Raw genomic sequence first — 12,415 nt, 5'->3', positions numbered from 1 at the left:
CCGCCTCCAGTGAAACCACTGGGAAGTGCACTGGGCACAGGGGCTTTGCTTGGCCAAGTGTCTCATGCCGAGGAGGTTTTGCCAAAGTGAACGGTGTGGGCTGTGTAGGAGGCAATGTGTCTCCTTTTCCTCCCTCCTGCCCTGCCTGCTGCAGGCTCTGGGTTAGGGCTCCCCACCTTGTCCTCCGAGGGACCAAGGTGTCCCAGCAGCTCCCGAGTCTTGGCCAGGCCGTACCACTCTGGGGGTGCTGGTGAGCTGCCACGCCGCAGCCCCAGCTGTGGGGTCACCCGAAGGAGCTATTGCGTATCTCGTGAGGCCTTTTTAAAAGCATCCTATAAAACTATACGGAGAACAGTTTGCCCTTCACTCCTGTCCAAAACACCCAGAGGTAAGCTAATTTCTCCAGACTTTAGTCTGAATTCAGTGGAGAACAGCTGGTTCCGCCGGTGCTACATTTCACCGGACTTGTCTAGAACCTCTTTCCCTTCTGGCAGTCACTCGTGTTCTGACAGAGCAGTGCTGGCAGTCCCTTTAAACACGCCACTGATTACCCCACTGGAGTTGCAAAGCGATAGTCTCCACCCCTGGCATCAGCCAGGCCGTTTCCTCATCAGGCTTCTCCCCACCTTTTTCCATACCCACACACTCCTTGCAAAAGGGTGCAAGCAAAGCGAAGCAGTGAGGAGCAGCAAGCTGGTGAATGATGGTATTCCAAGCATGGGTTTGTATTGAAAGAAAGGATGCGGCTGGGCCGTATAACATACAGCCCATGTGAAATCACACAGGAAGGGCGTGCTGCAGATCCTTGGCGTGTTCAGACAGCTGCAACGAGTAAGCTTGAGAATTAATTTCACGTCTTATATGAAAATAGCAGCAGCTTGACAAACACCCACCACATATGAACCTTTTTTTGGGGGGGGGGGAAAGCAAGAGCTTCCCAGGGATGATGGTAGGAACGAAGGATCAAGAACAGCTCAGTAGTGGTGCAATACAGAAGGACAGAAGGTGACAGCTGCCTGGTGCAAAGGTTTCTGCAGCCAGAGCTTTCACAGTGGTCACTAGGTTATGTTCCTCACTTTGGTGCTTAATTTGAAAATCATGAGGTCAGCTCGTTCTGTTGTTTTGTTTTTTTCCTGGCATACAAGTGGCCTGCTTTATAAAGTTCAAATGGGCAAGCAATAAACAAATAATTCCTGACCATGAATACCACAGACTACGATGGTTTTATGCCAGACTAGCAAATGTAAACAGATTACACAACATGCTAACAAAACACAAAAGAACAATTCAGTGCTGTCAGTGGATTTGAATGACTGAAATATAGATATATATGCTCTGGTCAGGATGCCTTAGCAAGGCATCACTGGCTTTTGCCCCATGTTAAATGCAGTAAGACAGTATTAGAGCTCATGCTGTATTTATTTAGAGCGTGGGCCTCTGGATTGACTCACACACTCCTGTATTTCAGTTCGGCTTTCCTTGTTTTCAGCATCTGAGTCCAGTGCTTAGAGCTGGCGGAGGGTTCATCCCCGTGCGCACAGGTTGTGTAATAACAAGCTGCTGACCTGGAATTTCAGCTCCGAGCGTCTCCGGAGCACCTGGGCCCTCCTCCCACGCGCTGTCTCAAGGCAGCGCCAGGCAGCCTTTTGCAGCTCTCCGTTTTGCCAGGGGAGCACAGGGCAGTAGGAGCTCGTCTTGGGCTCTGGAGAGCAAACACACAGCGTGATCCGAGGCCGTTGTATCACTGCTCTCTCTCTGCTTCTTTCTGGCTTGGGGTTATCTTCTTTATAATCATCAAGGGATATGAAAAGGTTATAAATTGATTAAACGCAGCATATTACCATATTGTGCGTAATAATATTATCTGAGGGGACACTAAGCCACTGCTGACATTGTTTGACATTGCTGCCTACGCTGAGCAGTAGGTACTGACATTTTCCTCTTGTCTCACTTGTTCTGCGCATTAGCAGGAATCCATTTACAAAATCCAAAAGCTTCAAAGCACTTCTTTTTTCCAAGACTGCCAGCACCAGAGGCCCCTCAGTGTTAGTCTCTCCCCAGCACGCGCTGTGAGTCGGGTACCTGCTGCTCCTCCACCTCCGAGCGGAGGGGGGACCAAGTTCCTTCCATCTGCTTCTGCTGCAGGTTCCTTCCATCTGCTTCTCTCCTGCGTCAGGGACTCTCTCTTGGGCAGCGGAGACAACCACAGCCCCTTGCCTTGCTGTCGGGAGCCTGTACGTGCCTTATGTAAGTGCTTTAATGCAGGGCTTATATAACTGTTTTAACGTCAGGGCTTTAGTTTTGCGCCTGCCTGCGGAGAACTCCCTCTTCTGTAGGTAGGTCGGGGCACGGAGCAGAGAGGCAGCTCCTGGCTAACGAGGCAGATCTGTGGCTAACTGGAATGTGGGGTGGGGGGCAGCGTGGCTGAGGCAGGTGATGTGTCCTAACTGTGGGCACGCCGCGGGGAGCACGGGGCTATGCTTGTCAGAGGCTGCAGAAAAGGCTGGGCCAGGTTGCTGAGATCTGAGTTGTTTGCTGGCAGCTTTGAGCCACTGAATTCACGTGGGAGTACAAGGAGGAGGCAAAAGCAAGACAGCATCAAAAACCTCATGCACCAAGATACCGAACTTCTGTACAAGAGAGGCGATAATATTTCCATGTCAGAAAAGTCAGCGGCTGACAGGCGGCGTGGAGGTTCCTGCCACACACTGTGAAACTACGCAGGGTCACAGAGCTTGGAGAAGAGATGTTACATTCCAGCCAGTGTAGTTACTTGCCCCAAAGGAACCTGAGCAATTGGGTGTCTGTGGAAAATTCCCACCCAACCAGTCTAACCAGCTGCAACTCAAGAGACTGCCCTGGGCTCCCGTGACTGCAAGGGGCTGCAAACAAGCGGGACGGCCAGGCTTGCTCTTGAAGCCCCCCACCCCGCAGCTCTTCTGGGAGCCCCTCGCCTCTTTCCTCTGGGCTGGAGAGGCTCGAAAGGCTTTGCTTTGTTACGGCTGTCTCGCTGCCCTCCTCGCACTCCTGAGCGTGCCACGGGTGAAAAGGTGCGTGGCAGCCGCAGGAGCACCCGGCTGCGAGGGAGAAGGGGCGAAGCTGGGGCTGGGTTCCCGCCTGATCCTGGTCCTTGTTCTTAATTCTCTCTCTCCTGGTGGCCCTGCCCAGAGATTGCTCATTCCCTCACCCCACTGTCACCAGTTGTTCATTGCTTGCTCTTTTTCTCATTCCCGAAACGCAGTGACTCATCTTGCATTCGCCTTGCTTCTGCTCATTAATACGTTTCGAGTGCTTCACCTTTTCCTCCTTTGCCATTATCATTACTTTCTTCCATCACACCATTTGCTAAACAAATATCTTTTCCTCCAAGCTTTTCTAGGTGAATTCTTTTCCCCTTCACCATTTAGGTTAAGGATGGAGCAAAGGAGAAATGGAGGCTCTTACTCCTCTCCTGGATGGGACCTGCTTAGTGATCTTTAGGCAGGTGTTGAAGCGTTTTCTCTGTCTTGATGACCATGGAAGGGCCTTTTCTGTGGCAAAACCCAACGGCTCATCCCTGTATTTGTTAAGCCAGGTTTACCAGGAAGGTTTATAACAAGGCATTAACTTCTTCAGCTAGACCCAGCTGCTCAGTGGTGGCTGTAGGGCAGCTGGTGTCCATTCCACCCCGAGCTACTGACCCACGTGTGAGATCTGTGCACCAGGGGAAACAGCCTGGACATATGCTCTGGTCACCACGGGTGGCAAAGCTGTGGAGACCAGACAAAGCACTTTTTATTTTCTCTGCACAGAGAAAGTAAAATGTTATGCTTTCTCCTAGACAGCTAGTCCTGCTGCAGGGCCAAGAGAGTGCCAGCCCAGCCCTCCTGTCCGGCTCAGACGACTGTGTCAGAGTGCCTCTCAGCTCTAACATGCTCCCGTTGGGTGATCAGGAGAGCAAACACTCCCTTCCCTTCTCAAAGCCTGCTGCATTCCTCCAGCCGCCCTGTTACGGTGCCTGTCCCACTCCACCCTGTTTATATGGCTACTGACAGCCTGGCCATGGCAACAGCCAGCTGCCCCCGAGCATTCCCATAAAGACACTCAGTCTAGAAGTCACCTTGGTGTCCACACGCTGGCTTAGAGTGTCTGCAAACACAGGGCCAGCACCTCTTGGAAGGCAGCATCTAGCCACATCTGCTGTCATTTACGTTATCCCTACGCTGACTGGTTTCACTGAGCTTGACTGGGTTTATTTCATGATTTAGTTTTATTATGTAAACAACATTATTATTATGTCCCTCCAAAGGTATGCTTGGCATGTTTTTAATGACAATGCAGCGGTTCAGGAAGTTCGGGTGAGCTGCTGTGAGTGGACACAGATTATGGCGTTGAGAAACCGACTCCGACCCCGCTGCCGAGAAGCGCGGACCCTGGGGTGGTCAGGAAGAGCAGCCTTTTCCATGAAATGTTTTAAACGTGCACCACGGACTGTGTCGGGAGGTGCCATGCCCCCCCAGGGATCCCGGGGACTCCCCCCTGCCCTGGGCAGCCCATTCCAACGCCCAACAGCCCCTTCTGCAAAGAAGGACAGCGAAGCACCTCACGGACAGCCACCGGCGCCCAGGGCTGTTCCCAGTGCCCGTCCCCATGTCCCTGGGGACGCCTCTCCGAGGCCATTCTGACACCGGGGAGAGAAAACCAGCCCCGACGGGGAGGCATGAGCCGGGGGGAAGGAGGCACGACCAGGGGCGGCGGCTCGGGCGAAGTGCTGAGCTTGCCGGTGCTCACAGCATCAGCCATCCGGTCCCTGGCCTATGGGAAACAGCGGGCAGGGAGAACCGGGGACCGGGAGAACCGGGGACTGGAGGAACTGGGGGCCGGAGGAACCGGGGACAGGGACAACTGGGGTCTGGAGGAACCTGGGGACTGGGAGAACTGGGGATTGGAGGAACCGGGGATCGGAGGAACCGGAGACCGGGACAACTGGGGTCTGGAGGAGCCAGGGACCGGGAGAATCAGGGACTGGGAGAACCGGGGATCGGAGGAACTGGAGACGGGGACAACTGGGGATTGGAGGAACCGGGGACTGGGAGAACCGGGGCCCGGGCCGGACCCGGCCGCTCGCTTCCCGCCGCGCCACCAGCCGCAGGGGGCGGGGCCGGTGCGCGGAGGGGGCGGAGCCAGCGCGCGGGGCGGGGCCGGTGTGCGGAGGGGGCGGCGCCAGGCCCGGGGGCGGAGCGCCGGGCGCACCTGGGCGACACGGCCCCGCCCCGTCCCCTCCGCCGCTGCTCCGCTCCCGGGGCGGTGGGGTCCGGCCGCGCCCCCGGGCCGTGGCGGCGGCGTCCGCAGCGGGAGAAGCCCCCCTGCCCGGGGGGGTGTAGCGCCGGGCTCCTCGGAGGAGGAGGAAGGCGGCAGCCGGGTTCCGCGGCGCGGCCTCCGCGCCCTCCCCGTCCCGCTCGGCCCGGCCCCGCCCGCTCGCCGCCGGGTGGGCGTTGGGCTTCCGCGGCGCGATGTCGGCGCGGCGGCGGCGGCGGGCGGCCGCCGGGGAGGAGGAAGAGGAGGAGGAGGAGGAGGAGGAGGAGGAGGAGGCTGCGGCGGGTAGCGACAAGGTGAGAGCGCGCGGCCGGGGCCGGCGGGGGCAGGTGCGCGGGTGCGCGCCGAGGGCCCGGGAGGCGGCGCGGCGCTGCGCCCCCCGCTCCCGCCTTTCCACGCACCGCCGGGCCCTGGCTGCGACACGCGAGGGGCTCCCCCCGCGGGGAAAAGCCCTCCCCGCGCCGTGCCCAGGGGCCTCCGCGCCCGGCGAGCGGGGAGCGTGGCGGTTGCGGGGCCCCACGCGCGCCCGGCCCGTCCCCGACGTGGGAGCGGCCGTCTTCCCTCCGGGCCCGCAGCGAAAGCTCGTCGCCGTGGGCCCGTTCCCCCCTCGGCGAGGTGGCCGGGCCGGTGTGGCGGCGGGGACACAACGCCGGGCTGCGGTTAAAGGCCGTGTCAGCACTTCCCGGGCAACTGTTCCTGCTTTATGGCCCGCGAGGTGCCAGGCTTTCACCTCTGGCCCGGAAAGGACTCACGGTCTGGCCCTTCTGCTCCGGCAGGAGGTTTGTGAAATACTGCGTCCACGCATCACGTTCATTATAGTGGTAAAACAGCCACGGTGCTGTTCTTTTGTTCGCCGTGGAGTTGAGGCTTATCTCTACAAAAGCCAAGCACATCGCCCTTGCTAGTTGCCTGAACGAAATGAAAGAGGTGTTCTCATTTCCGTAACTGGAATTTTTGTTGTTGTTGTTTAAAAAAAAAAAAAAAGCTCTCCGATTGCTGAATTGAGTTTGCGATCCGTTACTGGAGGGCTCCCGAGCCGGTGGCTGTTGTGGAGCGTGCAGTCCGCCTTGGATGTCGTGGTGAGGAGTTGGAAAGTGAAACCCAAAAGCTCAGTTTCCATCCCATACTTCGCTTGCATAAACTCAAAAGCCAACCAGCTCCACAATTTTCGGGACTGTTGCTGCGTTGAGGGCATTTGTGATCGAACGAGGGGACGTTTAGCTGTGCAGAGCGTGTTTCTCTGCAGAGGAGATTTCACTTTTAAACGTGATTTCTCGTAGCAGCGTGCTCAGAAAGCTGTTTTTTGGTGGAGTTGTTCGAGTTTGCTTTATTTTGAGCTCGTTTGTGAGGTGTGCTTCACCGTGAGCTGCCTCCAGGGAATCCTTCCCGTTCAAAGCCTGTGCTCTCCAGAGCTCAGAAGGCTGCACCTAAAACTCACTAATAATATTCTTGGTTTACCTGCATGATTTCCTGCGTGGAAAACGTTGTCTGTGCCTACAGGCCTACTGTGCCTTTACTGTAGCTGCTCGACGGGCCGGGCTTTCATCCCATTTCAGGTGATGTTGGACAGAAAGGACCCTGCTGCTGTGTGATGCTGGTTACAGGAGCTGGATCTCGGTATGCTTATGTTGTGGTGCTGGCTAGACACGGAAGGCCTTTTCCACCACATAGAAGACTCTTTGATGGATTGTTTGGGGACCCTCCTGGATCCCATTAGAGTTGTTCAACCTATCTGCGATGCGCACAGCACTGGTGACTCTTGTCGTTGCTCAGAAGAGGCGTTGAGGATTGATTTTTATTTTTTTTTTAACCATATTAAAGTGCCTTTAAGTGCTGTTCGTAACTGTAATGATAAACCAGCATTTTGTATAGAGTTTTCTATCAGTGAGTCGCTGTTTAGGATCTCTGTTTTGAATCTGAGTGCACAGGTGATGTCTGCTCAAGGCAATTTGATGGGAAGCATCTGGTCAGCTGGATTCACAGATGCCACATCGTTTGTGGTCTTCGATGGTTATCTTTCTGCTCTACCTCTTGCCTGACCTTTACCACAGGTGGATAGGTTATTGTCCTTTGGCAATTTTGAGACAACCTATTTGATGTTATAATTGCGTATTTGGACCCCAAACTTGTTCTTTTGTTCGTAACTACTCAGGGTGGCTGTGATGCGGTGGGTTTCCACTGCTTCCCAATATGCAGCTCAGAAGTAGCACCCTCGGCCTCACTTGTAATGAAGGAGGAGAGTTGCCTCCTTTCCTACAGTAACTGCTTTGTGCTGCCTCTGCTCTTCTTGACCCAATTAATTCAGGTTCCCAGATAGCAAAAGGTGACAGGCTTTAAAGTGCCTTGTTTACCAGAATAGAGAGGTGCTCTGTGTTCGCTGAAGGCACTAAAAGTGTCTGGGGAGTTTTGTACTTTCAGTCCCGTTTTCAGTATGTCATCTGATCCTTTGTTTTGTTACGCTCGCCATGCCCGCAGACACTAACTTTCTACTGAATTTAAGGGAAGCTGTTTTTTTTTTTTCTCCTCATTTGCTTGATTTTTAACCACTACCTGGAAACAACTGGTAGCCATTTCTGCATCCATATAATTTCAGATGAAAGTTAACTTGGGTTTTGTGCGAATATCGTGTGCCCCCTGTGACGCTTCTTCCTGAAGTTCCCAGGCTCTGCAAGTTGTGCTCTCTTCAGTTGCTCACGAGCTTGTTGAGCTGATGATTTTTTTTTTTTTTTTAAAAATTCCCATGAACACACCTTTGCACTGCAGGGCTTTGCAGTTTCATGAGTTTGTTTCTTTGCATTGTACTGTAGCACGCAAGAGTAATTTTTTTTTTTTTTTTTTTTTTCCGGTTGTCCCTTTCTTATTTGCTGCTGCTTGCCCTGGACACCCTTTTCCTAAGAATGTTTTGTTAAAGTACCTTCATAAAATTCTGCAGCCCTTGGGAGCAAGAGGAAGGATTTGGCATTCAAATGTTTCATACTTATAAGTCAGTTAAAGTTTTACAGATTGATGCGTGTTTGTTCAAGCTTCTTTTAAAATTTCAGTTGCTTGCATTCTTTACTAAAAAGCTGGTAACGCTGCTTTGAAAGTCTTAACAAAAAAAAAAAAGTGTTTCCTGGAAGTAATCACAGAGTTATTCCTCTGTGTACTGTTCAGAGGTGTTGGAGTAGGACGGGGAGGGGGTGTGTTGCGTTGCTGGCCGTGGGAACGAGTGCCTGTTTGCCTACGGTCGTAGTTAATGACTTGTAACTAAAACAAACCCAGAATCACTGTCTCTGGTATTGAAAAAGCTGTTTCGGTTCCAGGAGACAGCCCTTCCAGGGAAGCAATTGCCAGATAAGTTGTTTGGACTTGTGAAGCTGGGCTTGGGACTTGGGTCTTTGATGCCCAAAACCTCCCAGACCTGCTTGGAGATAAATGAAATTCCTGATAGCAATATGGGTTATGGTGGAACGGTAGAGTCTGTCACGGATCACTTAGTTATTTCATCTGACTTAACTACTTTTGAAATATCCTGGAAAAGGATCTGTTTAATTTTCAGAGAGAAGTCGGACCCTCTATGCTGTCACTACAAGTGTGGTGGTAATAATAATAAGGGCTGACTGTTTCCAAACCTCTGTTTTCTTGGAAATGGTGGTGAATTAGTGCTAGTGTAGATAGTAAAGGATCTGTAGGTTTCAGTCTTCAGCTCAGTATGTGCACTTCTTTCACTTGTGTTTCTGCATATGTCAGGCTTTGTAACAGTGCGGGGGGGGGGAAAAAAAAAGGTTTCATTATTCAGGATCTTCCGACACTCTGATATCTTGACTTCAGAGGAAAGTATCAAGGTACATCTAATTAAATATGCTACAGTGTGGTCTAACTGACCTATTGACTTAATCGTAAAACTTGTGAGAGAAACTGCAGAAAGGTCAAAGCTAGAGGAGAAAACTTACTTTAAGTAACACACAGCTAAAATGGCAATAATTAAATTCTTTTGCTTGCTGTCTTTTTTCATGTAAGCCTGTGGAAAATGTCTCCGTTTTCTCAGTTGCTCTTCATGTAGATGCTGCATTCTCAAAGAAAAACGTATTTGCTGTCTGCTTGGGAGTTTCTTATTGCATCACGGAAAAAACGCAGTACAAGAAAAACATAGCAAGTACCTTTGTAACTAGAATAATTCCTGTGCATGGTTCGCTCGGCACATGTTAATTGTAGTGGAGGGCATGTGGTACGAAACAGCGATTCAGATGTGTGTGTCCTTTTAGATGATGAAAGGTTGACCTGTCTGGGGTTTTTTTCTGCATGACACACGGCTGTATTCTGGTAGCTGTTGCAAAGCAGCCAGCAAGCAGAAATCCACATGGCAGCTTAATTTGTGGCAAGATGTCAAATGTTTTAAACTCCTCTTAGGGAGGCTCAGGCCATCCACTGTTTGAGTTCCTCCTTGTGTTTGTTCCTTTAAGTATTTGTGGTCTTGTAAAGAAGATTTAGCTTAAGGATGAAAGTCTTATCTTCAGGAACACCAACATTAAAAGAAAACAAAACCCTACAACTAAATAAACCTCTGCCTTGGGGTACTTTAGAAATGATGAGAACCAGTGAGCATCGTGGTGTGTGTTTATTAGGTGCTGAGATGTTTGTGGTGTGTGAATAACTGTCAAGTTTGCCTTCATCCCTCTACTCGTTAGGCCTGCATCATCTCAGCCTTGTTGGGCTTGTATTCCATGAGCTGGTCAGAGAGGTTCCCTTGAAGGAACATGTGCCTTCAAATAAAGAGAAGCCAGGCAACAACCTCATTGCAACATGCACCTGTTACAGAGACTTGGGGTATGAAGCAAGGAGAGGGGAGTGGCACACGTTCTGCGTGTGAAAGGCTCCGTCACCTCAGATCAAACACCTTGGATCAAACATTTAACCTGGAGTTGGGGTTGAAAGGTCCCTTAGTCCCGTAGGACAGTGCAAGTTCTGCTGTGTTCAACTGACCTTTGAAAACCTTGTAAATACCTGCTCACGGGATGAAACCCATGGTATCCCCGGTCCTTGTGGTACGGGGTGTTCAGCTTGGCCAGATCCCAAACCTGAAGAGCGGGAGGAGGAAGGCTGTTTGGTTTCATACTGAACTCCAAAACTGATTCTACGAGGTCAAGTTGAAGTAGCAAGACTCTTGATTTTTTTTTTTTTTTAATTATTTTTTGGGAGGGGGGGAGGGCTTTGATAGTGATTACTTTGGTAATTTCCTTCCATAATGATTGTTGTTATTCGTGTCTATAAACTGGAATGCTTATAATCAGTCATGTAAAATCATTAAGAGAACGATTAACAAGAAAGACTTGTCCCCCAGTGACGGGGGACATGCACTTCATGATGCAGAAGACAAGTAGCTTTTAGCGAGCAACTTCCTCTTTGGCTTCTGACTTTGTGAATTAAATGCCTTACTAAGAAAATGGTTGTGACCATTATAGCAATTAACTGGAAAATATTCGGGGTCATTTTTGAGGTATGTCACAAGGAAGTTGAAGATAGTTGGGGGTTTGTCTCCTGCTGGTTGCTGTAGCAATGTGAAGCTAAAAAATTACCAAATGCACCAAGTTTTATGCAGGTTGCAGCAGCCAAGCTCCCAGCAGTGGCTGTATGAAGCAAGAGCTACTGAAAAACACATCGGATAGACACAGACTCCTCCTTCGGGGTGTCCAGATACTCTGAAAAATGCCACGCACCTGTGAATTCGGATGTTGGAAATGTAACTGCTTCTAACAAGTTTATGATTGCATAACTGACAGTTGTGTGTTAAATATCAGAGGGATAAAACTAAGTATGAATTTAAAATTTTTTTTTTAAATGTTTAAACACCAGTTAAGTGCAAAAACGTTTTCTGCAATACCAAAAGCCCCAAAATAGAAGAAAGTGTCAGGGGTATTCTTAGTTCTGAGTGCTTAAAGCAGAGAATGTCTCTGCCATGTGCAAGCAGGGATTAATATTAAAGATGCTAAGTCGTGGGTTTAGGGCCAGGATTAGTGCCCATCATCTGCACAGTGAGTGGTGTCTTCTAGAACCGTCCAGCTGCCTTGCTGCACTCCAGGGCAGGTCACAGCAGTTGGAAGGTGGCTTTGGGAGAGGCATGTGATTCCCTGCCCTGCATCTGTAGCTGATTTCTGAAGCTCTAGTACAACACTATCGGAAACATCTCTGAATAACAAGGTTGCAAGCACGGTCATTATTTATTTATTTATTTCTGTGCTTTTTCAGGTGTTCTAGAGACTTTCTGAAGTCTGGACCACACTTGGTGTATTTGCTCTTTTTACTTGAGAATTTTTAGTCTGGACCACAGTTAGCATATTTTCCCTTTTTACTTGAGAATTATTATACAGAGAATGTCTAATAATTATTCAACTGTGGGGTTTCAAGGAACAGGGAGAGCACTGATGATCTTTTTCGGAGAAGTGAATGATGTAAGCTCCACTCGAGAGTTTCGTCATGGGCACATGACGAAGAACACTCCAAAAACACTCAGAACAAGGGAAGAAAATATTAGTAAGGAAAAGTAGGGAAGAAAAGCAGTCACGTTCTTGGGAGCAGATGAAGGAGAAAGAACCAAAATCTGCAATGAGGAAGTTAGAGGGAGGCTGAGAAAGAGCAGTACAGTGTGGAGAAAGAAGTTTCCAAGCACAGTTACTTCCCACTCCTCAGAGCGGTTAAGAACTGATGAACCTGAGGTGGCAGGACAGTCTGGAAGCTGTTTGGGGTTGTAAGGAGGTGAGGCAAGCCAGGGCAGTCAGGAGGAAGTTCAGGCCTCAGGAGAGGCAGACACTGAGCTCGAGGCAGCTCTGCCTCCCTGCTGCGCCAGGGCCGAGTGCCGCCCTCTGACTCCCTGGAGTTGTGGTGTTTGTGACATTAGAACAAGTGAAGTAAATCATACTGGGTTCAGTGTTGGGCCCCTCACCCCAAAAAGGCCATTGAATGACTCGAGCGTGGCCAGAGAAGGGCAACGGAGCTGGGGCAGGGTCTGGAGCACAGGTCTGCTGGGGAGCGGCTGGGGGAACTGGGGGGGTTCAGTCTGGAGAAGAGGAGGCTGAGGGGAGACCTCCTGGCCCTCTGCAACTCCCTGCCAGGAGGGGGCAGAGAGGGGGGATGAGTCTCTGGA

At 50.9% G+C, this 12,415-nt stretch overlaps 1 protein-coding gene across 1 annotated transcript in view; it reads left to right on the top strand.

Moving 5' to 3' along the window:
• Positions 1–5,240: 5,240 nt before the first annotated feature.
• The window catches only part of CDS1 (CDP-diacylglycerol synthase 1), a 34,441-nt gene continuing 27,266 nt past the window's right edge, over positions 5,241–12,415 (top strand). The window contains exon 1 of the mRNA XM_074905930.1: positions 5,241–5,591. Coding sequence (XP_074762031.1) covers positions 5,493–5,591 — 99 coding nt within the window. The 5' untranslated portion in view covers positions 5,241–5,492. The remainder of the gene's footprint in view (positions 5,592–12,415) is intronic.

Source organism: Athene noctua, chromosome 4, assembly GCF_965140245.1.
Source record: "Athene noctua chromosome 4, bAthNoc1.hap1.1, whole genome shotgun sequence".
NCBI classification, from domain to species: domain Eukaryota; kingdom Metazoa; phylum Chordata; class Aves; order Strigiformes; family Strigidae; genus Athene; species Athene noctua.
Note: the sequence above shows the minus strand (reverse complement) of the source record. Positions and strands in the feature narration are given on the sequence as shown.